The 27,279-nt window shown below is 33.9% G+C and overlaps 1 protein-coding gene across 1 annotated transcript in view; it reads right to left on the bottom strand.

Moving 5' to 3' along the window:
• Positions 1-337: 337 nt before the first annotated feature.
• Positions 338-27,279, bottom strand: part of TNPO1 (transportin 1) — an 89,973-nt gene continuing 63,031 nt past the window's right edge. The window contains exons 12-25 of the mRNA XM_087815409.1: positions 24,494-24,646; positions 23,525-23,750; positions 21,551-21,722; positions 20,373-20,459; positions 18,344-18,451; positions 18,057-18,215; positions 17,888-17,975; positions 15,647-15,745; positions 15,349-15,444; positions 12,465-12,540; positions 11,493-11,592; positions 9,141-9,215; positions 8,121-8,263; positions 338-5,983 (exon numbers count right to left, since the gene is read on the bottom strand). Of these exons, the coding sequence (XP_087671535.1) occupies positions 8,156-8,263; positions 9,141-9,215; positions 11,493-11,592; positions 12,465-12,540; positions 15,349-15,444; positions 15,647-15,745; positions 17,888-17,975; positions 18,057-18,215; positions 18,344-18,451; positions 20,373-20,459; positions 21,551-21,722; positions 23,525-23,750; positions 24,494-24,646 (1,547 nt within the window). The 3' untranslated portion in view covers positions 338-5,983; positions 8,121-8,155. The remainder of the gene's footprint in view (positions 5,984-8,120; positions 8,264-9,140; positions 9,216-11,492; positions 11,593-12,464; positions 12,541-15,348; positions 15,445-15,646; positions 15,746-17,887; positions 17,976-18,056; positions 18,216-18,343; positions 18,452-20,372; positions 20,460-21,550; positions 21,723-23,524; positions 23,751-24,493; positions 24,647-27,279) is intronic.

Here is a 27,279-nt window from a genome sequence, read left to right as displayed (position 1 = left end):
GCACCCATGCAGTCTACCCTTAGGATGCTTCATTCACTTCACCTTGTAGTTCTTTTTGTAGAGCACTATCTTTCCCTCCTCTCCCACCAAAAGCCAGTAAAGTCAGACATCTATCAATAGGAGTTAAATTAAAACGTGGGAGAAATAGTCAACTACACTATACAGATAAGAAAATATTCCATTTAAAAAACAAGAGTGCACCAATGTGTAAACTAAGAGGAAAAAACCTTACCCCCCTCCCCCCCAACAAGAACAACATATCAAGACCTATCTGGGTCTAAAATGGGGGAAGGGAGAGAAAACTCATTTCCTTCATTAAAAATCAGAGTGAAACATCTATAGTTAAACAACTTTATTAACATAGTCAAGCAGTGATTAACATTCACATCTATTATGTCACATCATACAAATGTAAATACAAAATTACTACAGTACAATATATATTCTCTGCATGATCCAAAATATTTGGTGGCCCCAAAAAACTCTCTTTAAAATTCAGCAGCTTATCAAAAATTAAAACCGTATTCTATTTAAAATGAAGATCTGTTAGCACAGAGTTAGACTTCAAGAAATATCAATTTAGTACAGTTTGAGAAGTTGCAGGAGGATATGTTTGAAGGACACATTCTAACATAGTGTGGCAGGTACAGGAAACATCAGATTTAAAGCTTTTAAGCATAACTCATACAACCTAAGTTGTCAGCAGAAAGATCCAGTTATTTATAACTAAAGCTAAAACTACTAAATTATTGCACCCAATATTAACATGAATATTAAGTGTAAAACTGTTTTTTTTATAATATGAAGTCATTAATCACGTTTAAACATCTCTTCTCACAGATAATCTATTAAGTAAAATTATACAGTATTGTCTAATTATCTCCATAAAAAAATCATCCAATCTTAATTTTGTTATATATCCACAGAGGATGAGTAATGAAGTACTATGGTGGAAGTACAGAGGAACCCCTTTATGATGCTAGTAGTAGGAGGGGACCAACATTGCCTTTTAGGCTAACCATGTTATAGAAGGTAATTAGACTTGCAAAATAGCTAATTATGCATAATACCAAGCCATAGTATAAGGGGATTCTATGATAAACAAATACTCTAAAAAAGGGAAAACAATATTTTCCTAATTAGCAATATAATGCTTGGCAAATTGATTTGGTTTGATTTTAAAATGTACAAGAGGTGAAAAAATCATTTAACTTCCCTCAAAATCATGCATACATTAAAAAAATACATTCTGGGATACAAATCACAATAAACAGTTGCTATAATTTAAAGGCATACCATAAAATTAATATGTATAATTAGGCATAAAGATAAAGAACTCTCTCTATATAATACCAATGGGGAAAGATCTAAATAAGACTGAAAAAAATTAGTCACAAGTCACCTGGAGAGTGTACAAGTGAATGAAATTCTTACGCAAAATTTAATTTTTAAGAGGCATTAGAAATATCTCTGTATTTAATACAGTATGAAAGGTATTAAGTAGGCATACAATGTTCTTGTATGGTATTACTACTAGATAATGCTGTCACCCAGTTCTTTACTGATTAGATTTTTCATCTAGATTATGTCAGGCCTTTAACAATCTGAAGACCAGCTTTCTTAAAGATTTCAATGCCTACACTTTGATAATACCAGTAACAAGTTAATGTTTCCCCCTTGTATTATTTGCAAAAAACAATTCAAGCAAAGCTGTGCGTATTTTAAGGAACGACTAAAGGAAGGGTTTAAATTGCAGTTACGCACGACACACTCCTCTCTTGGGAAGAATGATTTGCACCGTTATCTGTTAATACATTCAATATGAATAATATAAATTATATAAAGCAAAAAAACCCCCACAAATACAAACACACACTTCTTTTCTTTATGGCAAAGTATTTGTTAAATTTAAACTAAAGGGTTTAAAGACAATTAAACTCTGGCATTTCAGTTATGCAGGATAATTTAACACAGGGTGGGAAGATTTTCCCTTTCCTGTCTTGAGGGTTTGAAGAAAAGGGCCAAGTTAAAGTCACCTTCCAGGTGAACCTACATGCAAGCCTGCCAGGAGGGATTATACCACCCGAGTCTGCTAGGGGGATGGGGAGACAGACTAAATGGAAGATTCTTCATGAAGTACACTAAAAAACAAAGACTTTAAGTATGACCCTTTGTAAGCATGTCACCAAAGCAAACAGGATACAAGAGTATTCACCTGAGATAAAACTTGTATCTGAATATTTTGTAACTGAGTAGACAAAGCATTTCAATAGAGGAAAGTCAGTTGAAATTATTTTAAAATATACATCTGGTACTATTATACAATATATGTAATTTAAGCGATTCAGATCAATGAAAAAGTCTTAACAAAAAATCACAGTGTTTATCAATATGTTAATTACAAAATGTATGCTACTTATTTTGTTTTTAAAGATGTAATGGCTTGGTTAAGTGTTTTAAAATCTATTCTTCTGAAATCTAACTTGCGTCACAAAATCAAGTAGCAATAATGTAAAGCATCAGAACTGGCTCTTAAAGATTATTTACATGTTGATTATTTGGGAAATAATCAACCAAAAAATATAAAAAAGTGATTTTTTAAAACATAGTATGAAGTTATTAAAGAGATTAGACAATACAAAAAGCAAAATTCTTTCCTGAATAAATGAGTATCTGTGGCACTAAGTTTACTTACTAATGGACTAAAAAAATGGAACTGCTAAACTTGCATTTAAATTATATTAAATACACTTTCTGTTTCCAACTTAGGTTGATCAGCAGCTTTTGTTCTGTTAGAATCCTTCAAAAGAGAGAAGCTCAAACAGGAAAAAGAAGGCATATATAAAACAGTAAACACTGACCTCCTGAGGTTCCTACAACATAAAAATATTCAAGTAGAAAATCTACATCACGTAGCAGCGGCTATGTCTGTAGTTGAGCACACCAACAGCACTTTAGTGTGTAAGGAGCGGATGAAGTAAGCCGTGCTTTAAGCATGCCAAGAGGCAGAAACACTGGAATGTAACAAAGACAAACTCACAATTTCAGAGACATCCAGTCAACATTCAAAACTATTAAGACTATACCACAAGAATTAAGTTGCATGTATATATATATATCCCATGATGTATTAAGTTTTATCAGAACAATAGATGCTAAGTCAGAGCTTACCTCAAAAGAACGTAAATGGCTTCTGCAAATTCTTATGCTATACTAAGTGTCTGAAATATAAATCAGGAAAACAATACCTCAAGGGGAGGAGGGGGGAATAAAAAAAAACCCCAACCCAATCTCAGGATGCCAGTTATATTTAGCTAAGTTTTATTTTCTATTTTTAAATTAAATTTCCTTTTAATTTAAAAACAGGTTAAGTGATTACCAAATGAGCATAATCTTATGTGACCCATCTGCCTAATTGAAAACCAATTTTTAATCTAAAAGGTGACAATACTGCTTTTTTTAGTCAACAAAGAATCACAGGTCTGAATAACTTTATTGAAGGCTGTTTTTGTTTGTTTTAAAGTGTTTAGAAGAATTTTGCCATTTTCCTTCAATTTAAAATATTACCTATTCTACAATATTAAAATATCTCCCATATTAAATTCTGAAAAGTATTAAAAAAACAAAAAAACACCCCTAGAGAACATCACTAGAATTTGAGGATGAAGTAGCTACCCACTCAGGTTTAAAGACTAACTAGAAAGCAAATTTTGAGCTCCCAGTGAAGCAATAGTACTAGAAAGAGAGAAATGCTACATACCCTTTGGATCCAACTTATAATTAAAAAAAATTTTGGATAAGAAAGTATCATTTAATTTCAGGCTCTACAGACTGAAATTTGCAAAGCCAAAGTACAGGAAAGAAGGTGAAAGAACATGTTAAAAAAAATACATACACACACACACACACACACACACACACAAACAGAAACCTTTCTGCATGCTACCATGCATTTGAAATTTTTTAAAACGGTATTTATAAATCCACACACATACAGCTCAAACTTCAGTGCGATGGCTGTATCATTCGACACCTTCAGAAGAACAGAACCATGCAAAGAGGAGCAACTGCTTACAAAAATGGTTATTCAGTATTTATTCTGCAATGCAAAGGTGACAAACTAAAATATAAAAAGGTTGTTATGGCTTAACATTTTTGTTGCAGATTAAATATGCAGCATTGAAAAATGGAAAGGTGTGGCTTCATCTCTGACCAGCAGAGTTAAAAAGAAAAATCTCTCCATTTTCCTTCATCATCATGGGATACACTGTTCAGGCAATCCAAATTAATAAAGACTTGCACTTATATGGAGACAAGATCAAGTGTACCAGTTAGGATTTCACATTCACAGTATATAAGAAAATACACATGGAAGGAAAAGTAAAGGGTTAACTTAACAAGGATTTATTCACAGGAATACATGTAAGTAGAGAAAAATAACAGAAAAGCTAAACAAATGAAATGAGGAGGATCCAAATCAACTTTCACTCTGTAGCTTTTTACTTGCACCCTGTGTGCGTATATCTAGGGCACAGAGGGCCACCAACATGCGCCAATACAGTGTAGGAACCCTGCATTACATCCATTAACTTAAACACATCTTTAAGATCATGCTTTGAACAAAAAAAGCTTAGAAGGCAATATGTTGAGTGGAATAAACATTGAAATATAGCAATCATGTCTTCAACTTCTACAATTGTCTTTATGTGCCAACTAACATTTATGCAGCCTCTTAAAGATCTTTTACCATGTAATTTAAGTTTTAGAAATTTGATAAAATCACTAGTAGTATATAACCATGCAGAAAGCACACCACACTGACAGCACAGAGGCAAAGGTTTTGCACAGGTATATCAGCTTTCCACATTGTGCAGGTTACACACAGTACAATATCAATCTATTCCTAACAGATCCTAAAAAGATATCTCAAGGCCTAGCTGTAAACTACAGTACTTTATATATCTATATTCTTAATAAAAATAAAACCCACAAATCTTAAACAGGAATTTTAAATGCAGGGCTATATTGAATTGGTAAACTGCAACACAAACTGGCGCAACAGAGGTAAATGAATGCCAATCCCACTCTACGCGATGCAAGCATGCTACTTACTTTCCCACTAACTTACTTTCGATCACTATGAGCCAGAATGCATGCCTGAACCTTAAACTGCACTTTAAAATTAACGTCTTGGCCTAGAAATTAAATCTAATGAAGTACAACCATCAAATTATATCCACTACATTAATGTTTTAATGCAAACTCAAGAGTTCAACCTTTAGTTTGATATGTCCAACCCCATTTATTCCTCCCTCCCTGCCCACCCCACAAAGGTAAAAGGAGTGACTCATTTGGCATTTCACAGGGTGCTTCATTGTTTAAATTAGATTTTTTTATTTCCAACTTTTTTGGGGGTACCTTAAATTGTAACTTCCAAGAACCTGCTTCTACTATGGGTCGGCAAGCTGACTTTACGTCTATTAGCTTCATTTGCGTAGTTCTTTATCAGCATGCAAAAACAAGGCCCCATCGCGTGGGACAATTTATAAAAACCTTTAAATAATAATAAAAAAGCTTCTTTACTGTTTGTAACCCCCATTCTTAGGTTTCCTTTATTGTGCGCTATAGAAATTTTCCTCTCTTTTATCCCTATGCATCATTTATATGGTTCTTGTTTTGGTACAATTCCCCACAATATTCCAGAATGTACTGTTTTGTGAGTAGACAGAATAGGTTTTTTTTTTTGCTTCTTCACATCCAGTGCGGAGTTGTAATTGAAGACAGATTTCCACCCACAAAGGCTCCAGATGTTAAAACGTTTCCCAACATCGACTTAATACAGTGACGGCAACACCTCCCTCCCGCCCCTCCCAGTAGGGTTGGGATTGTACTGTATTCCCTACTGGTTTACCCTTCCCCCCTGTAAAGGGTAACATTTTCCCTGGGTGCAGAGGCTCCCTCATAGTCTCCAAGACTGAAGGACCTGTAAGAAAAGAAAACAATTTCATAATTTAACAATTGTTTCTCTTTGAAAGACAGTGGTCCACAAAATTAATCAAATAATGATGCTATCTCTATCTAAAGAAAGAAAAGAAATTGGACAAACTGCCGAAGGTCATGTCAGTGATAACCATGTTGCTTTCTTCTCCTATAGCTCTCAACTGTCACCTGCATCAGATACAAAAGATGATGTCAAGCATGCATTGAGAGGTGTGCAGCACTTTATATAGATGAAATGTAGATAAAGTGCACCTTGCAGGATGCTATCAGTCTAATTCCTGACCTCCTTTTGCGTAATGAGCTACAATGAGAACCAGTTATTTCTTATAGTAAGCTGGCTTACTTTCTTTAGGTCAATCCCTTTCCTTAGTGAGAATTACAACTCACCCTTTTCACCAGTATTACCAATATAAAGCAAATAAAAATCCAATCAATAAAAAACACATGCAAAGAGCGTTACTTATTTTTGGTTGTCCAATGTTTTCACTTGGGAGGTACTACAGGTGTCCCCACTACACTCAGTGAATATCAAAAAGTAAATTTTAACACTTGACTTCTTTATACTCCTAACTAATAATTTGTTCGACCCTATTTTACTCAAGTCATTTCCTATACTCTCAGGACTCTTGATTTTCCTGATAAGGACTTTTTCAATGGTAGCAGTTTTAATGATGAAAATGACATAAAAAAATAAAGGTAGACTGCTGGGAAATTGTAACTAGTACCTGACAGTGGAACTCTCACAACAAAACTCTACTAACCACTCACAGCAAACTTGGGACACTTATGAAGGTTCATGTGACTTCACAGAGGGCGATAAGCCCATCTGTGGAGAAGTACAAGCAACCCATTTCCTCTGCCTCTGAAAAAGAGAGTAATACAAAAAAGGCAGGAAAAGATACTGACTTTTATCTCTAATTAGAAAACTGAGAATTACTACATACCTCATCTTAGAACATGGTCACCATAGTCAATTCATAATTGGTGATGACAGAGACAACAGAAGGTATTAAATCTGAAAGTGCTTGAGACTTAACTCATGATTGAATCTTTTGGCCCTTAATGCTAAACTCATTCTCATCTATTGCATTCTCATGATTTAACATAAGTGAATCAAGCAGTTTTCCAAAACGCTAAGGCCATGAAGCAGTTATTAGGACTCAAGACCACAGTGGGACAATATACACAAAGGACTGAGAGATTCCAGACACTGCAAGTCTGTTTCTACTATTTTCTTGGTTAATTAGATAACTTGAATGTTGAAATCTTTCCAGGGCAAATAAAACTCTAACATAAAAGGCAATTCAATTTGCTATACAACTGCTGGACACACAAGTAAAATATGTCTCAGTTTATGTCTAAAACCTAAAGAAGTATAATCTGATTCCCTGTACTTGTACTGGCCCATGTTTCTAACATTTGTTGAACCAACTTAGTGTGTTAGGCAATATACCCAATTTTGGCATCACATATAGTACAGAATTTAACCCTCAAAAGAACTTAATAAAGGAACTGAGGCTAAGAGACCAGAATTGTTAGTTCAACTTAACAAGTACAGAAAAATCTCAAGGAACAAGAGTCCAAGTGGACTTACCCTTCTGCCACCCCAAATGAAAACAATCTTCCATTGCCCATTTAAAAAAAGTGCTGGGCCCATGGTAGGTGTTCAATAAAAGTGTATGTTGAAGATTGAACACTAAATATTCTTAGCTACTGAGCCAAAACCACTTCCAATTCTACTTGGGTTTTCCCTAAAGCTCACTACATAGAAAGTGCTTGATATATTGGAAACTATAAATTCATGCTTTAAACCATTTCTACTCTGGTGATCTCTTACAGGGCAAAAAGCAGTAGTTGAAGCAATGTTAAGTAATCTAATTAGCATACCAACTTGGATTTCTTTCTATCTAGGATTGAAAGCAGAACTATGCATTTTATCTTGCTTCATGGTTCTCTATAAAAAATTCTACTTAAGTAATTTAAAATTTAAAGTCCAATATAACATGAAATTATTCTATCCAACCTCTGCAGAAAGCAAACAGCTCTATTCTATTCAGTAGTTTTAGACTGCAGTCCTGAGCTTCTTCATCCTGAAAAATCCCAAACTTCTTACAACTTACCCCTAATTATGGGACTGCAGCTCAAGTGCATGAGATTAAACACCATAAAAAGCTGCAAGACGCTCTTTTAAGGGAGGCGGAAACTGGTCAGAGAAACGCCTCCAATTTTCATCCCCAACTTGATTTTTAAATCCGTGAAGGATCTGTAGAGTAAAAAAAAAATCATTAATTTATCAATAACAAAAGATAAAAACTCAGATCTGCATAGCTTCAAAAGTCAAACACTACTGATTTTATTATTCTAAAATTTTATCCATTTTAAGTAGTAATTCTCAGACTTTGTTGGATTCTACACTATTCCACGTCTTGCCTAAAAGCACCTCACTGAACATGCGAAACTGTTTTGAGAAGTTTAAAATTTACCAAGTGGCATAGTAACAGATGTATGCTAAGCAATCTCTGACATAATACTTATGAAAGACAAACAAAGTATAGAATTTACCCAAAGGAATAAAATTTCTATGCCATACTAAGTTTTTTGAAGTTGGAAATGTACAAAGCTTTGGGTTCCTGGCTTTAACTATATATAGGTCACTAATTTTATTATTAGGTGATTCAAATCTGTAATACGCATTTTATTTCTTATTTTGTTATGGCTGAGTACTGACTAGATTTAATCAAAAGGGGGTGACTACTAAAACAAAGAACTATGTAAGTTCAATCCCCATGGAAACCACTTAGATTTACTTTGTTCAAGTTCATATTATACTCTAAATCTCAGTCACCCGTCTTTGAAAATCTATGCTAATTTGCGTAAGTGGGATAATGGGACCACATGTATCAGTGGTACTGCTTGAAAATATTTTTTTCAAGCAGTATGCTCTACTGATACAGTCACTGCTGTATCTTAAGGGAAGATCAAGCCAACTTTTTTTATTGAGAACAAATGTTATAGGTTATATATAGTCTGCCAATATTGACTCAGAAGTCTAGTTTCATATGAAATATAAAAGTAATTTAAACTTTCCAATTAGGACTGTAATAATCCCAAGATGTGTATTATAAAGCCTTTTTAGTTACCTTACAGAACATGTCTCTCAGATCATCTTTTGGGTTAATCCATGATGCAACAGCATCACAAAAAAATATAAAATCCTGTAACAAGCAAGAAATACATTTTAGATTGATATTATATTTGTCAAACACATGAAAAAAGATATGTAAACTTCAGAATGTATATCATGATAGATAGAATCCTAGCTAAAAAAAAAAAAAATCAACTATGATCATAAAAATTGTAAGTGAATTACTTAATGGTCGTCCCTATCAGTCCACCATGAATGAACCTCTACTCATTCACTTTATATTGGAATTTAATGCTCTTTTATGTTTTATTTTACAACACAAAACCAAACCACTGTCTAGTAAATGTTAAACATCATCAATGAACTAAAATTACCAAATGAGCATCAATTTAAAAACCTTCATTTATTGGATTAAAGAATTATATAAATCCAGCAATATTACAATTCTAAGTATCCTAAAAATAATTTAAAGTTGGTCAAAAGTATGTAACAAATAAGCTTAAATTTGAAGTATAGGAATTAATAGACCTAAATTTTAAGACCAATCTTCAGATAGAAACTTAAATAAAATGACCAAAACTTAGAAAAAACTAATTATGTAGCTACAAATAACACCCAACCCAACCCAAAACAACAAACAAACAAACAAACAACCCCTAAAGCTTAGTTATCTGAAAGATAATCAGGTTATTCTGACTATAAGAACAAGGTGACAGCAAGAATATGCTTTAAATATTTCATTAAAGTATTTTAAAATATAGATTATCATACAGAAAAAATTCAAGATACAACACTCAAGACATAGCTGACATTCTGACATGTCAAGTATTTTAAATTTTACTATTAAATTCAGAACACCTCATTAATTTCAAAATTTACTAATAATGAAGTCTGTGTATAAAACATGTATTTAAGCAAATAAAATGCCATGTACCTGAAGTTCATGTTTTATTCAAATTATGTGTTCCAAATATCAAAGTGTGATGTTAAAAACTTAAAATATACATACACACTTCTAGAATTTGTGATTAAAAATTTAAACAAAAAAATTTAAGATATTTTCTTTTAACTATATCCAAATACATACGTTAAAAGTAGAAATTTCTATCAATTCTTAGGTTTGTAGTGATTCATGACCATATACACGTCAAATGTTAATTCAAAAAAGGAAAAAAACCCACTAAAATCTCAGTGGGCAAATACTCCTTTTTAACACAGTAGATGTCATATGATACTTCTAAAATATATTTAAGGCAACATAAAGTTATTAAATATCAAAAAAAAGAAACTTAATGCCAGGAGGTTATTTTGAAAGTAGGGACCATCTCTAAAGATGGCTCATTTTAATAGTAAGTTGTTAATGTTTTACAAATGTGAAATGAGTCAAAAGATTTTTCCAGTTCTAAGTTTTAAAGTTTTTAATGCCCATCATCCACATTAATCTGAATTTTTATAAGCTGGTAATATAATGCATAATGTTTCTAAACCTGAATTAAACAACAGTAATTAATACAAGACAAAAATATTAAAAGGTCTCAAAAAATGTTCAAAGCACCCATCTCTTGGGAAGTAAATGGTCATTTTCTTGAAAACCCTGCACACACTTTCTCTCTTTACAATTTATCTGTTGAGGAACCTGGGACTTTCAACTGGGAGTGCCACAGCTTGAATTTTTGTTGATTTCATATACGTTTCAATCAACACGTTTCTGTTTTGCATGTCTTGCAAATCTGTAGTTGGATCCAGAGGTCTGGTCAAACTCATGCTCGATACTATTGCCAAATAATTTTTAAAAAATGCTAAAACTGTTTAAATATAGTAACTAAGACAGGAAACAAAATAAGGATAAATAAAGCATAAGCTCTCAAAATTAAAGCAGTTTCAATGGCTGATGCAGTATTCTATTTTACTTACTACTGAGTTTATAAAGTTTGATTCTAAGCAACAGAAAGAGTATTCTACTTTTGGTGACTCTCTTGAGTGTAGACAACCTCAAACTCAACAAACTGACATTCAAGGATGGGAGACATATACAAAGTACATAAATGAGGTCTAAATGTGAATGAACAAAGCTTTGGCTTAATTCAATGCAAGAACGAAACTGTATGCTCCCAATCCGCTACTACTATATTTCATGACCAAAAAAACCCACAAAACTTAGGAAACAAAAAAGTAGGCATTTAAAAATATTAGGAAATATACAACATTTTAAATATATTACATATTTTATCTTTGGTAAAATATGTAATATATATTTTTATAATAAAAGTATTAAAATATTTCCTCCCTACAAAGTTTCATTATTCAGAACATTAAAATTAAGTACAAATTCTTGTGGATGTCTTACTTGGATGACTCCACTGGGATTCACACTGATCATGGCACAAATTCCACGAAATGCTGAATCCTTTTCCTCATTGTCCCTTATGTTTCTCAGAGAGGTGCACCTATTAAATCATAGAGTTGAGTTTAGCCTTTAAGTAAGAAACAGGTTCAATTACAATACTAATGGACAGTATTTAATGGAATAAGCACCACAGTATAAAGTTTATATTCAGAGAATTTTCATAAAGTTTAAGTTTCTCACACTTCCTGTATGTGGGCCCATCTAATCTCAAATAGTAAAAGCCATGAAATTCACATTTTCTTATTAATAGATTGCATCTATGACATGGAAAATTTATTTTAATCTCCCATTTAAACTATTAATGAGCTTGAGCCAAGAGTAAATTACCAATTTAAAAAACTGCATTATGACTTGTATTCCATTAAACACTACTAAAAATGACTTGAGTTGAAAGATTATCAATTGAAAGAAGCAGAACATAGGATATACTGCCACGATATAAACTATTATTTTAGAATTTATGGTGTAGATGTTTAACTTTTACATTAACGAGCAAATAAGATTTTTATACATAACAAATTTAAATATGTATTTAATGCAATCCAAGTTTTCAAATTAATTCTAAAAAAGAAACAATGCAAAAACCTAAATTTATAGAATTTGCATGCATCTTTATTTTACTGGTGGATATTTAAATGCTTTTTATGTGTAATCAAGCTTTTTAACACAGCAAGCATGTGACAATCTTATCCCATGCATCAATTAGTCGTTAGCCACAACATAAAATAAATATACATGACGATGCTACTGAAAACCTCACAAACCTGATAGGACAAGATTAGTCACATGGTTGGCAATGATTAAGGATTGTGATTTTTGTAACCAACTGAAAATATATCTAAAAGTGAGATAGAAAGAGAAAGAAAGAGTGAAGAAAAATGAATTAAAAAAAAAAGATTGAATAATACACACCAGGGTCTTATAAACTGCTGTAGCATGGGGGCCACCTCTTGAGGACAAACGTAACCAAGACGACCAATTGTTATTGCTAAGGTAACGCAATCACGGTTATACACCACCAAACGCCAACCAAGACATGAGCAAATGAGGGGGAAGGAGAAAAAATAAAGAAAAAACAACAAATAACTCAGAAACAGAAACCAACAGAATTTGTGTATGATAATAAACATAAGATTTCACCAGTGCTGTTTATTACCACCCCCTAAAATAAGGGGCAGCAACATATATGGCATACTCTTGAAAAAGGAAAAACAAAAGGAATTAAAAAAACTTTAAAGATTGAGAGAACACCAAAAATCATGATGAATTGCTTTTCTCGCTCAATGAAGTGTCACTATATTACACTTTCTGTTAATAAAAAAATGAGCGATTATTTGGATTTAGAAATTCTTCAAAGCCACTTGAAATCTCAGAATTTAATAATGAAATCTATGTTTTTTCCCAATAAATATTAGTACAGGCGAATGATTACATTTCTGAATTGTCTATTCAAACACACTTCTCAGTTAAAACAGTTAAAATTTCTTTCTCACTTCTTGACATCTTTTATAAGTGATTTCTATTCTTTGAAGATTATCTAAGAATTTAATTCAAATTTTGTTAAAGTTTTTGTTTGTTAGCATTTCCAAAACAAACCAGTGGACCCTCTGTTGCCTGCTACCAAAATCAACTGTCAAATTTTAGATGTATGGCACACACTGAATGGGTTGAAAAATTGCTGTGCTATGTCAAACCCCATTGTAAAAACTCTCTAATCGTAATAACAATTCAGGTAATAGTCCACTAATTTCATACCATATTTGACATAAAGGAAACTCAGATAGTCCACTGTAATGACATGTGATATGTGGACCAAAGGAACAAATATTCTGTCTTTCCTATAAAAGGCATAGCACAAAATAAACATTGTACTGATTACATGCTAATATTCTATGCAAAATGGGGATTAATCAAACATATATTCACCATCAAAATTCAGGAAGTCCTTACACTTAAAAGGGCTAAAACAAGTGCAACTCAGAACTGCATTCTGCAATTCAAAGATACACACATATAAATACATTTATACACAACGGGGAAAAAAATACGAACAGAAAACAAACCATGAAGTGCTTTAATGGTGTTCTCTCAAAAACTTACAGGTTAACCTTCCATAAAAAAAGGGTGGGGGGTAAAGGAAAATGTTTTAAGGATTACTTGAAGCAAACTACACAGATAATACTAAAATCCAGCAGATTCATATGAAGCAAGAGAAAGAAAACCTATGTTCAAAAGACACAAACTATGCAACATTCTCATTAAACAGGCAAGTATGAACAATCCAATGAAACATGCGATAAAGCAGATGATGGTCCATTGAAAAAGTTCAGTGTAGGATATACTAATTTGGGGAAAAAGCAAATACTGCATACACTAAGGAATTGGCTTTATGAAATATTAAGACAATGGTAATTAAGTTGCTAAAATCTATAGACACTAGACACTGACAATGATTTTGCTTAGTAAGTATCTCCCCCTTCTGGGTAAGGAATACGGAAAACATTTTCTGCAGCCACTCGTATTAAGAGCAATCCAGTGAATGCCAAGTGTGTTTCTTAATCACATCATTCAATCCAGCAATTCGAAGGACATTATCAATACCTTTTGATTTATTTAGAGTAGAATCATATTTAGAATATAATCTTATAGATAAAGCCAATTTGTTAAAGGAACTATAAAAAATTCATCAGCTGATATCCCACAAGAAACTTTAATATACATTACACTCAACATTTATTTGCAGTTACGCATTCACATTTAAAAATAAATAGAAAGTTTCTTTAGGTTCAATAGAAATTCTATAATGGCAAGTGTTCCAAATCTGAATGCCATGTATAGGTACTGCGTTCTAAAGAGATAAAAACCTGACAAGATTTCATAACCATACTACATATTTTTGTACATTTCAGCAAAAAAAATCTGATTCGCTTTATGATATAAACAGTACCCATACAGCCAAACAGCGATATAACTGTTTCATAATTAAAAGATTTCCTTCCATACCAATAAACATATCAATTTTAATGACATTAGGCCACAATAAACTTTCTATAATTAAAAATCATAAAATTAAAATGCCCTTGAAATCAATTTTAGAAAGCTTTATTTTAAATCTTTGTCTGGTATTTTGGTAAGACCTTCATTGACTATGAATATATTACTGGAATTATCTTAGGATATAAAGAAAGATATGTCCCTGATTGAAAGAAAAATTTATATCTAATTTTATTATTATTGGAAAAAGTCAAAGAAGGTGGAAGGAAATACCCCGAAATGTGTTCTATAGTATGGAAGGTACTCTTTAATATAAACATGCTCTCTATAAAGGCAAAAGAGAAACAAGCCTCCTGAATAAAAATCCCACAAAGTACTGCCTAAATTCTCAGGAAAGTATACAACAAAACAGAAAATATATGTATATATATGCCTTTGTAAACCAATTAGTTACTACACTGCCATATTTTTACAGATAAAAAGAAAATCATTACTGCCCAGCTCCCAGTTAATCTCTGAATTAATGTAAAAGTAAAATTCATATTGTTCCATAGTTATTTTAGCTGGGGTCCATTTTAGGAAATATTAAAAACACTAGAACAGGGGAAAAAGTTTTTTTAAAGTTTCTGAAAACTGGTTATGGAATGCAACTAAAACAGTACATTTCATTACTAACACACTAAAATAGCTGTTAATAATAAGCTGGGTTTCTAAAGCTAGCTTTGGTTTCTCTACACATCTTAATTTAAAATGAAAAGGCAAGTAATTTTCTCTTCACCAAAACAGTTCAGTCATATGGTACCTGTATTCTCTAACAACGTCTTTGGTGTGTTGGGTCTGTTAATGATTTCTACAAGCTGGTGCAACACCATAGGAATATAAGGCTGCATCTCTATACCTAGATCATTCCCAAAAGAGAAAAACAAAAGAAAAATTTCAACGTTAAAATACCAATTTTGCTCCCTTTATTAACTGTGACAAAAGCTATTTATAAATCTATAAAACTCACTTAAATTTAAAAACAAAATGCAAAAAAGGCCATTACAAAAATATTAAGGCATCTAACAATTTATACTTTTAAAAAAGAAAAAAAGTCTTACCCATTTGAATGGAGATTTCTCCAATTGCCCATGTGGCATTATTGCAGACGGAAATGAACTCTGGATTTAGGTTGGTTCCCAATATTGGCATAAAATCAGCTAGAAAAAAATGTTTTAAAAACTATGTAGTAAAACTTATCAACAGCAGTGTATTGTGCTTTAAAGAAAACCTACTAGGTGGAAACCGAAATGCAGGCAAGAAATAGCAATATTTTAAAGGTGTTGGTAAATATTTAGCTTAAGAAATGGGAAGAGGCAATATCTGGACTTTCATATAAAGTAGACCAGGAACATAAGTTTTGGCATTTTTCAGGTATGACTAAAAAGAGGTGGTCAAAGTACTCTTGTCAGCAGACTGAGAAAACTGAAGTGAGGAATGCATGACACATTAGAGGTTTCTTCAAAACTAGTTTATCACATGCATAAAATTTTTTAAAAGTCAATGATTTTGGTTTTTAAAATAACTTTTACCCTAGTGCTCGAATTGTAGTCCCTCAATATCATTTTGCACTTAAAAGGAATGAGGGCTCTCAAGAGAAATGTTTCACTGCAGGATAAGGGCAGGAAATGTACCAAACAAACCTGGACTTTGTGCTATACCACAAAGAACTCAGGAGTCAAACATAAGCTCCCTATGCCCATAGGTAGGACAATATGGGTATCACTGAGTTCATACTAATACTCAAAAAAAACAAACACAAACTAAACTCTGAAACACAATATAAATACCTGTGGAGCATGCTGGGAATCAATTTTGAAAACTGGTAAATGAAGAGAAAGAATCAAGCAACGATCCTGCCTCTCCTATAGGATGTGTACCTCAGGGAAATAATTTATTGATATGGAAAATGTCTCTATATTTTCACTATTAAATGAAGAATTAGAATATGTTTTAAAACCCTTAATAAATTAGTGGATCTGAAACCAGGGTTTCTCAGTTTCAGCAATGCTGATAATTTGGGCAGATCACTCTGTTATGGGGGGGCTGTTGTGTGCCTTGTAGGACGTTGAACAACATCCTTTGCCTTTATGCACTAGATACCAGCAACACATCCCCAGGTTAAACAAAATGTCCCCAGATGCTGCCAAATATTCTGCAGGAGGGGGTGGCACACAAAATTGCCCTGGTGTATTTTAATACATCATAATTAATGTTATTACTCAAAGTTCAGAAATACAATTATTCACAAAAGTACAACTGGGAATTGGGTGAAGAAACTTCCAGTCTATAAGAAATAAATTCTGGGGATATAATGTATCACATGGATGACTATAGTTAATTCTGTAGGTATATTTTACTTACTTATTTAAAATATATATCTTTATTGATTTCAGAGAGAGGAAAGGAGAGGGAGAGAAAGAGATAGAAACACCAATGATGAGAGAGTCATTGATCGGCTGCCTCCTGCACGCCCCCAACTGGGGATGGAGCCCGCAACCCGGGCATGTGCCCTGACTGGGAATCGAACCCCGATCGCCTGGATCCTTGGTTGATGCTCAACCGCTGAGTCGCACCCGGCCGGGCTACAGGTATATTTTAAAGTTGCTAAGAGAGCTTAAAAGTTCTTATCACAAGGAAGAACAATCTTTCTAACTGCACTTGTTGTGGTAATCACTTCACAATATATACATAAGGCGTACAACATATCAAATCATTATGTTGTATACCTTAAACTTATAAATTACCTAGTGTGTCAATTATATCTCAATTAAATTGGAAAAGGAAAACCCCAAAGAAACAATTGCATCAAATTAAAAAAACCTTTTAAATCAATGTTTTAAACCCAGGTTTATTAAATCACGTATAAATAACTATCATCCAAAATGACTGGATATAGAAATGAAGAAAAAAATAACCCAAATCCCATTTAATCCATGGGTTTGATGGATTACATCATTAGGATTACATTATTCAAGAAATCCTGCTATCTTCACAGAAAGCTAAGACAAATGCTACGCTATTAAAACAAGAACAAACCACTATTTACTTTGTAAGTAAGTTGTCTGAAAAGTTTCTTATGGGATCTGAAAAAGTATGCTGCTTTATCCTGAGAAACCTAATTAAAATGCTGACATAATGGTGAGTTCAAGGGAACTCCCATTGCGTCTGCTTCAATCAGAGCAACTGTAACCAATCAAACGTACATTTACAAATGTTGGCATTCCATGAAATTACATTTTAATAATAAAAAACATCTCTGATGTTAAAAATCACATCATAGCAGCTGAAAATATTCATACCTATACAAGGCTTAACATGCTGAAAGCAAGCTTTTGTCAGATCACCCAACAGGGCAAAGGAACTCTGTCGAACTTCTGGCATTTTATCCTATAAGAAATAAGAAGAAATTAACCCCAGTGTGACACAAGAGAACCAGGTTTCAATTCATTTTAATTTAACAAGTCTCACCTGCATGCACTGATACATTAGTGTTAGAATGTTACTTCGGGCTACTAGCTGTTCAATGTTTCCTCCAAGTCCTTCAGCCAAGCCACTGAGTAAATCAAGAGCCACTATCATAAAATCTTTATCTGGAGCTTCATATTGATCTGGTTGAGCATTGTTGAGCTGAAATCAGACACAATTTTTTGAAAACTTACTTAGAATTAAAAAATTTTGTTTGTATACATTATGCCTATCTTTAGAAAAATGTTTATGATGCCAAGAGGAAGAGATACAAAAATTTTCTCAAATACCATGGCTTGTGCAAGAGTCTTCTGTACTAGGTTTACACAACGCTGATACACAGGTTCACAGTATGGAAGGAAGCCAGACTGCAGGGCTGTGGCAACTGAAGATAGGCACTAAAAAGAATAAAGTATGAGTGTAAAATTTCTGGGTATAGTTAACATTATGATAAATGCTTGAAAGTTTACTAATTCAGATCCTGGTTATTTCTGAGCTGGCTCTGCTAGTCTTTTCAAACCTCTCCTCTGGATGCCACTCATTGCTGTTAAGTTTGCCAGTGGGTCAGGGTAGGTTTCCTCAGAAAAAAATGTAAAAAAGTTTCTAGTCCTGGCCAGTGTGGCCCAATTGGTTGGGCGACATCCTGTGCAGGACACATGCCCTGGCTGAGGGCTCAGTCCCCAGCAGGGGGCATGCAGGAGGCAGCTAATTGATGTTATGCTTTCACATCAATGTCTCCCCCCCCCCCCCCCGCATTAAAAATCAATAATTAAAAAAAAGTTTTGCCCAGCTGGGCATGGCTCAGTGGTTGAGCTTTGGTGTAGGAGCCAGGTGATTGGGGTTCAATTCCCGGTCAGGGCACATGCCCGGGTTGCGGGCTGCAGCCGATCAATGACTCTCTCATCATTGATGTTTCTCTCTCCCTCTCCCTTCCTCTCTCTGAAATCAATAAAGATATATTTAAAAAAAAAAAAAAAAAAGTTTCTATAATGAATGTTATCTTACAAGAATAGATTAAGTTTATGTATTCCTATTTTTTCTCAAATGTAAGAGAGAACCATTGCTCCTGGTCCCAGAAGTTTTTACTTCTCTGGCTAGGGACAACCCATGGCAGAAGTGGTGACCCCTGAAATGACAGGGGAACAAGAATGACAATGACTGAACTGGATCTAGCAATATCAAGTCATTTAGGTTTAAGTTATCACATTTGATAGTGTTATTTAAACATCATATAACATTTCTTTTTAATTAAACATGTATTTAGTTCATATAGGAATTAAAACTGCAAACTAGACAGAAAGGGTATAATGTGAAGTCTCTCTCTTTTAGCATCAAGTCCCAATGCTATGTCACATATGTGTGAGTATATGTGTCTAATATAATAGATAATATATGTATATAAAAATTAAACTATAGTTGACCTTTGAACTACACGGGTTGGGGGTGCCAACCCTAACTTTCGACTCCCTCCAATCTTAAGTTATCCCTTGGTATCCCATAGGGGACTGGTTCTAGAACACCCCCTAGGATATCAAAATCTGACAATGCTCAAGTTCCTTATATAAAATGAGGTAGATAACACACCCAGTCAGCCCTCCACATCCATGGACACCCAAATGGGGATCAAAAACAGTACAGGCATTTATGGAAAAAAATATGCAAGGGTCAACTGTGTATTAATTATTGGATAGCTATATATCTATATCAAGAAATATGATTAAATAGAGACAGATGTATATGATATGGAAAGAGCTCATGACAATTAAGAGCAGGTTTTAAAAAAGGGATATCTGTAATACTTTCAACAATAAAGATAAATTAAAAGAAGAGCAGATTTGAGCTTTGGCAGACATGGATCAGTGGTTAGAGGGTCAGCCTACACACCAAAGGGTTAGGGTTTGGATTCCTGGTCAAGGGCACATACCTGGGTTGCAGGTTCAATCTCCTGCCACGGTTGGGGCTTGTGTGGGAGGCAACCAGTCGATGTGTCTCTCTCACATCGATGTTTCTCTCTCCCCCCCTCTCCCTTCTACCCTAAAAAATCAGTGGAAAAAATATCCTCAGGGGAAAAAAAAGGCTCCCCATTTACAACAAGACACAGAACAGCAGACTAGAAAACATGTATAATATAATCCTACTTAACAGTATTTCTTAGTACAGATGCACTATAATGAAAGTAAAAGAAGTTACATATTTATCAGCATTTTAACAGAAATGGTGGATTGTAAATTTTTTAAAAACAGTTATCACATATACCTATTTAGATTTAAATGTTTTTGATAAAACACAAATTAAGTCAGGGGTACCAGTTTAGTGTACCTCAAGCAAAGGGAAGAGGTCTTTGTCTTCATCCTTTAACATGTTCCATTTCTGGATCAGTGGAGGCATAAGCATCTGAATATATTCCTATTTACAATAATGAAAAACATGTAAGCTCCATTAATGTCAACAAGTCCATTTTGAGTCTATGAAAATTAAAATTCATTTAGAGTAACTGTGTAAAATTACAGAATGTATTTTAAGGCTCTCTGCACCTTTAAAATTATTATTTTTTTGCCTATCTTTTTAATTTATATGACTTTGTTCTATTTTCAAGTCATCTTACATCTTTTGAAACAAAATATATACAAACATACCATACATAAAAATTACTTGATCATAATCAGGAATGATTCGTATAAGTTTTACTCTTTAGCGACTGAGTTTTTAAATTCTGGGGCCTATGACATGTAATATGGCTCTAGTTGTACAGTATGTTATAAATGACAGGTCTGCCTTATAGAGGTATTTGTAGAAAGACTAATAATCACTTAAGTGCCCTTATTTAAACTGAAGAATCCATAAAACCAAGTAAATAAATGTAGTAATAATGTAAACAAGGAGCACCGATTCTAACGGGTCTGAGACATTCAGAAAACACCCTCCCAAACAAAACAAAACAAAAAAAAAACCAACACCAAAGGCAAAACCCCACAAACCAAGTGTCTTCCATCAAGTTTTAAGTATAACTTATAAACAGAAACAATTTCTTAAGACATGCATATAGCAATCATAAACAAAATCTATCCCTCAGCAGGAATTCTGAACTATATTAAAATTCTAGTACTACAAGTCCAATCCCATTCTCTTTTTCTACTCTGCACACTACTAGAGACAGAGTGTGGCTCCCTGGCCATACTTCTGTATCACTATTTACCATTTCTAAGCTATTACCCCAATTTCTAATTGTTTTATCTAGTGTATTCCCCATACGTGTAAGTTCTGGTGAGAAAACAAAGATGTCTAGATGTGGTACTCTAAAGCTACAGTGTTTATGAAGTGGTAGATACAAAAACACTTTATAAATAAAAGTTATAAAAGTTTATATACAGAGCACAAAACCTTTATCCCCTTTCTTTTAGTCTACAAAGTGTTTTGCATTCATGTGAGATGCTGCTGTAATTTCCATAACAACTATCTATTTATTGTTTTCATAACAGTTAACCACAGACACTTACTGGTTTGTTTAAATGGTGTCCTACTGAATCTGCTAGTGTTCCTATGGCATCGTAAAGAATGAGCAGGTTTTTATGCTGGTATTTACTAAATGCGAAGACCAAGGTATCAAGTATATAAGCAAGGTAAGGAACAAGTTCTGTACAAGCCTCCTCTTCTAGGGTAGCAAAGGCACTGTAATGAGAGAGAGAATATTAGTGTTGTAGAAAAGGAATCCTTTAAAATAGAGATAGAAAGCTAAGTCTATAGTTTAAAGAGTATCTGTTTACACTTTATATGCCTATAACAATGAAAAAACAATGTCTCTATTCTCAGGGAGCTTACATTCTAGTGCTTGTTCCAGATTAATAAAATTAGAATTAGAACTGTTAAACTCTAATTCACATTTTACCCTTCAGATGCATACCACAGGTCACAAAATGACAAATATATTTAATACTCAGGAGTGTTTGACATGTGTAAGAACACAGCAGTATTACAACCTCAAATGTTTCACTTAGTGGAAGGGGGAAGTAGGGTAATATAGATCAAAGGGCACAAATTTTCCATTATACGAACTCTGAGGATCTAATGTACAGCACAGTGACTATAATTAATAAGTACTGTAGCTCACTCTTCCCCCACCAGCAGGCCCAGCCTTTCCCTTCCCCGCCTTCTTTCCCCCAGGCGTGTTACCATTACCTTTCTCTCCCCTAAGCTCCAGGGGCCCCTTCTTTTGCCTCTGTTAACTTTCTAAATAAACTTTTTCTTATTAAAAAAACAAAAACATTTTAACAAAATAAAATAATATGTATTGTATACCTGAAAGTTGCTGAGAGATCTTAAGCACTGTCACCAAGAAAAAAGTTACCTATATTATCTATGTGAGGTGATGAATGTTATCTTGATTTTGGTAATTGTTCTACAATGTATATGTATATCAAATCATATTGTAGACTTTAAATATATACAGTATTTGTCAATTATTCCTCAATAAGTTTAAAAAATGTTTCTCTAAGCTCCACACTAGAGTGCCAAGTACACTTGTTATTACAAATTTGCCTTATGTATGGCTTATCTATTAGAACAAATGTACAAGAAAGGAAAAAACTCTAGTCTCAATGTAATCACTTCAATTTAGGCCTAAATTTGCCATGGCCCTTCTTTCTAAGTGAAAGTCCTGCTCGTTAGCAGAGTGAACTAAGCACACTAGCACTTGCCATAAATTATATAGTTGTTTGGTACTTCCTACTAGTTTCAAGATGGCAGGAACTTAAGCCCAGCATTTAACATATGCCTAACAATTAGCAGAAGGCTAAAAAAGTGCCAAATAAATAAACTACAGGAAATCAAATATAATCTGTATCCTACCCCCCTTAAAAAAAAATTTAGTGCTATTAATCACCAAAAACCTCTTGTTCAACTTTCTTTAATCTTATTATGAATTAAAACTCTTCCAGATATTTTTGCTTCAGATCTGGAAAAGTCTAATTCCACTTAAATTTATTTTCCTCTAGTTTCAAAAACTGAACTATTTGTAGTAATGAAACTGCGGTAAAACAAAATAGCTCCAAACTCAACTGACAAAACAGCTACTCAAGCAGACACACTAAGTGACAGATAGCAGGTCGCTGTGGGACTTTCTGTGGAGTTATGTTAGTTGACCTGTAGACTAATGTGAATCTGCTCTAACTTTGCTATTGCTTGAAGAGTAGGACCCTTGCTATCACCACTCCAGATACCGATGGGAATCAGGGTGACACATAATTCTACTGTTATAGCGGGGAAGGGGGGGTGTGTGTGTTAAGAAACAGCCAAGGCTGATGTCTATTTAGTGACATTTGGATTTACAAAATTATAAGGTGATAATTACAGATAATAAAAACCCCATTAATGGTTTAATACCAACATTCCACCACAAGGTTGAAAACTAGTTTCTCACTGAAATACCCACTTCTTTCCCGTGCAATGAACATTTTGTTATGAATCTGTCCTACCTGCAGGCAGCTTCTTGTACTCTCTTGTTGCTATCCAGGATACGCTTTAGCAATTCTGTCATTAATGGCTTCAGGTATGTGTCTGGGGGCTGGCTGACTACCCAGTGTGCATAGCGGCTCAGAGTCCAGCATGTTATGGAACGCACAAGAGCCTTTTTATCAGAGAGGCACTGAATAAGGTGAGGAATGAGCTCAGGCAAGTATGGAATCATGCCTTGCATACAACCTAGAAAAAAAATAACAGAAAGCTTTCGGAAAGTGCTAAAATATGGTTAAAACAAAACCATTTCAGTTAAATATTAAACTGACACATGCATCCATGAAAAACATTCAGATCATCTCCATTGTAATAACTATTCTGTAATAATCTGTTCTAAAATTATTAAAAACTGAAATGAGACCTAATTGCTCCTACATATACTTTCCAGCAGGGTTAGGAAAGCTCACTTTACTTCTGCTACAACAATTAAGACTTTCAGAAATGCCTTTAAAACACTTCAATTTCTTCTAGATAGGTGCTTACAGGTAGGACAGAATAATAACCCTTTATAGAGAATGATGACCCTCTTATCATGTATCTTACATGTACATATGAAACAAAGTTGTTTTTCTAGCAATGGGAATGCTTCTGACAGAGTCCTGTCCTCTCATTCTGTTCCCTTTATCACAACAAAAGCATCTGCAAAATATCTGGCTGGGGACAGAAGTAAGCCTATGGCTGTTTAGTTAATAACTGTTTACCAGTTCAAAGTAAACACTTATTTTAAGATGGCTTTTGGATTCAAATATCCCTTTCAAGGTTAATGTGAATCATAGTCTTCTCTTCCCTGTATCAGCAACACAAGAGCAAAGTATGTAAATTCAAGAGTGAACAGTCTTTGCTTATAGAGTAACAATTCCTTAAAGCAGCCTAGTCGTATTAAGGCTAATTATTAAGGGCTTTACAGTTCAAATGTGACCTAGACTTACCTTCGGCAATTGCTCCTAAAACCAAGATGCCTGATTCTTTAACAACCCATTCATGATGAAAAAGCAATTCTTTCAAAAGTGGCAAAATATGTGGCAAAAGCTCATCACGATACACATTTGCAAGAACATCTAGGGCAGCAGCAGAACATTTTCCTAAGAAAATATTTAATTCAAAAATATTTCATTAATCTCTATTATCTTTTAGTTACACACACACGTAAAATGAGTATCTGTTGCTGTACAACACTTTATTCATACCTTTGTAGAGTTTCAAAGAATACAATAGGAGGCAGTCTGTCACATGAAAAAAATTCTGAGTACATTTTTATGACCAAGAATTAGCAAACTAACTATAAATTGGAACAAAAGTAACCAGTACAAGACACACAAAATATGCTGGAAAACATTCTTTACAGACTAAGGAATTATTAACTATCAGACTACATATAAATTCAGATTTCATTGAACATAATCATTTTAGAAAACAAAAAAATTAGAAAGATCAAAAATATAATTAAGCATCCAAATTTTCCCAAATATGAACTAGGCATAATAAACGGTTAATCATAAACTATTAGATGATGATAAAATCCTTTTTTTTTTTTAAAGCTGCTATATTGGCCAGAAGTAATAACTTAATAAGGGTCTTAAGTTATACTGTATGGGTAGATCCATACAAATGAACATTATGCTGCCATGAAACAGATGAAATCTATATGTACTGATATGGAGTTATATAATATATGGAGAATCACCAGCAGAGTACATATAATCTGATTTCACTTTTGTAAAGTCAGCCTCCTTTCCAAAAAAGAAGATATACATGTGTTTTTCTGTATGTGCAGAGAAAAGATTCTGGAAGGATATAAAGATGGGTGAGATGTGAAGAGAAAGTGCCCCCTCCCATGAAATGCACATTACTTTTGAAGAGTTATCTATATCGTGTTAATCCACCCTGCACTTGACATGAAAGGATACAGTGGGAGGTAACTTGTGACAGTAGTGAGATTTGGGTTCCGATACGAGATTTGTAAATGTGATATGCATGCTAAGTCGCTACTGGCCTACATTAGGCACTCTAAGAAACTGGTAGTTATAGGAAACTAAATGGGCAAGAGGAATTAGCATTATTTAACCAAATGAATTATACATTCCAGGCTGATGATTCATGTCCTTAACCACTTCATAGTTACTAGAAAGCCCAACACACTGAATTATAGCACTGATTCTCACCTGGCAACAGTTTTGTTTCCCGGGGGACATTTGGCAATGTCTAGAGACATTATAGGTTATCAGAATTGTGTGTGTGTGTGTGCGTGCGTGCGTGCGCGTGCCGCTGGCATCTACTGGGTAGAGGGCAGGGATGTTGCTAAACATCCTATAATGTGCAGGGTAGCCCTCACAACAAAAAATCCTATGACCCAAAATATCATTAGTGCTGAGGTTGAATAACCCTACACTAGAGCAGTGGAGCTTTAAAAACCAGCAAGCAAACAAGCAAAACACAGGTGTCTAGTTCCTCCCTGGAGTTATTTAGAGCGTGGCCCAGAATGCCGGCTTGACAGATAATGTGGATTTGCAGCTAAGGATGAAAATGAAGAGAGATTTAAAAGATATTTTGTAAGTTTGAATATGACAAAGCAATTTATATTATTTTAGAATTATCCATGATAAACAGCAATTCTCATGCAAATTAGCACAAAAATAAGTTTATGTAAAGAAAACAGAAAGTTTATGGCCAATGTTCCTATTTTATATTATCCAACAAAATATATAGTCTTTTGACAAATGACAGTTTGAGATATATTTAAAGAATATAATGAGCCCAGCAGGGCATGGCTCAGCGGTTGAGCAGCGACCTATGATCCAGGAGATCGGGGTTCGATTCCCGGTTAGGGCACATGCCCGGGTTGCAGGCTAGGCAGCCGATCAATGACTCTCTCATCATTGATGTTTCTATCTCTCTCTGTCCCCCTTCCTTTCCTCTCTCTGAAATCAATAAAGACATGTTTAAAAAATAAATAAAAAATAAATAATAAAATATATTTAAAAGAAAAAGAATATAATGAATAGTAAATATAAGAACAGATCCACCAGAAAAATGCAAACCATAACCATATCTACTGCACATATGCTGGGAAGGCTGTAATGAAAAGGTAACAACTATTGGCAAGAAACTGTAATCTTAAGTGGTAGAGTCACTTTGGAAAACAGCCTGGTAGATTCTCAAAAGGTTAAAAGGAGTTACCATATGACCTAGTAATCCCACTCCTGGGTATATACCTAAGAGAACTGAAAACACACGTTCACACATACACTTTACAGAAACATTAACAGCATCATTTGGCTACTCACAATAGCCAAAAGGGGGGGACAACAAAATGTCCATCAACTGAGAAATGGGTAAATAAGATGTAGTAAATCCACACAATGAATTATTTTTCCACATTAAAAAGGAATAAAGTATTGATACATACTACAACATCGATGAATCTTGAAACAGGCTAAGTGAAAGAAGCCAGTCACAAAGGACCTCATATTGTATGATTCCATTTATAGAAAATGTCCAGAATAGGCAAATCCATACATACAGAATATACACTGGCAGCTGTTTAGGGCCGGGGGACTGAGAGAAAATGGGAATGACTGCTAATGGGAATGGGTTTCTTCCTGGGATGATGAAAATGGTCCAAAATTTACTGTGGTGATGGTTGCACAACTCTGAATACACTAAAAACCACTGAGCTGTACTGTTAAATGGGTGAATCATATGGCATGTAAATTTT

Source organism: Miniopterus natalensis, chromosome 3 (assembly GCF_054644295.1).
Source record: "Miniopterus natalensis isolate mMinNat1 chromosome 3, mMinNat1.hap1, whole genome shotgun sequence".
Lineage (NCBI taxonomy): Eukaryota > Metazoa > Chordata > Mammalia > Chiroptera > Miniopteridae > Miniopterus > Miniopterus natalensis.
The sequence above is the reverse complement of the archived record's forward strand: the minus strand, read 5'-3'. Positions and strand labels throughout refer to the sequence as shown.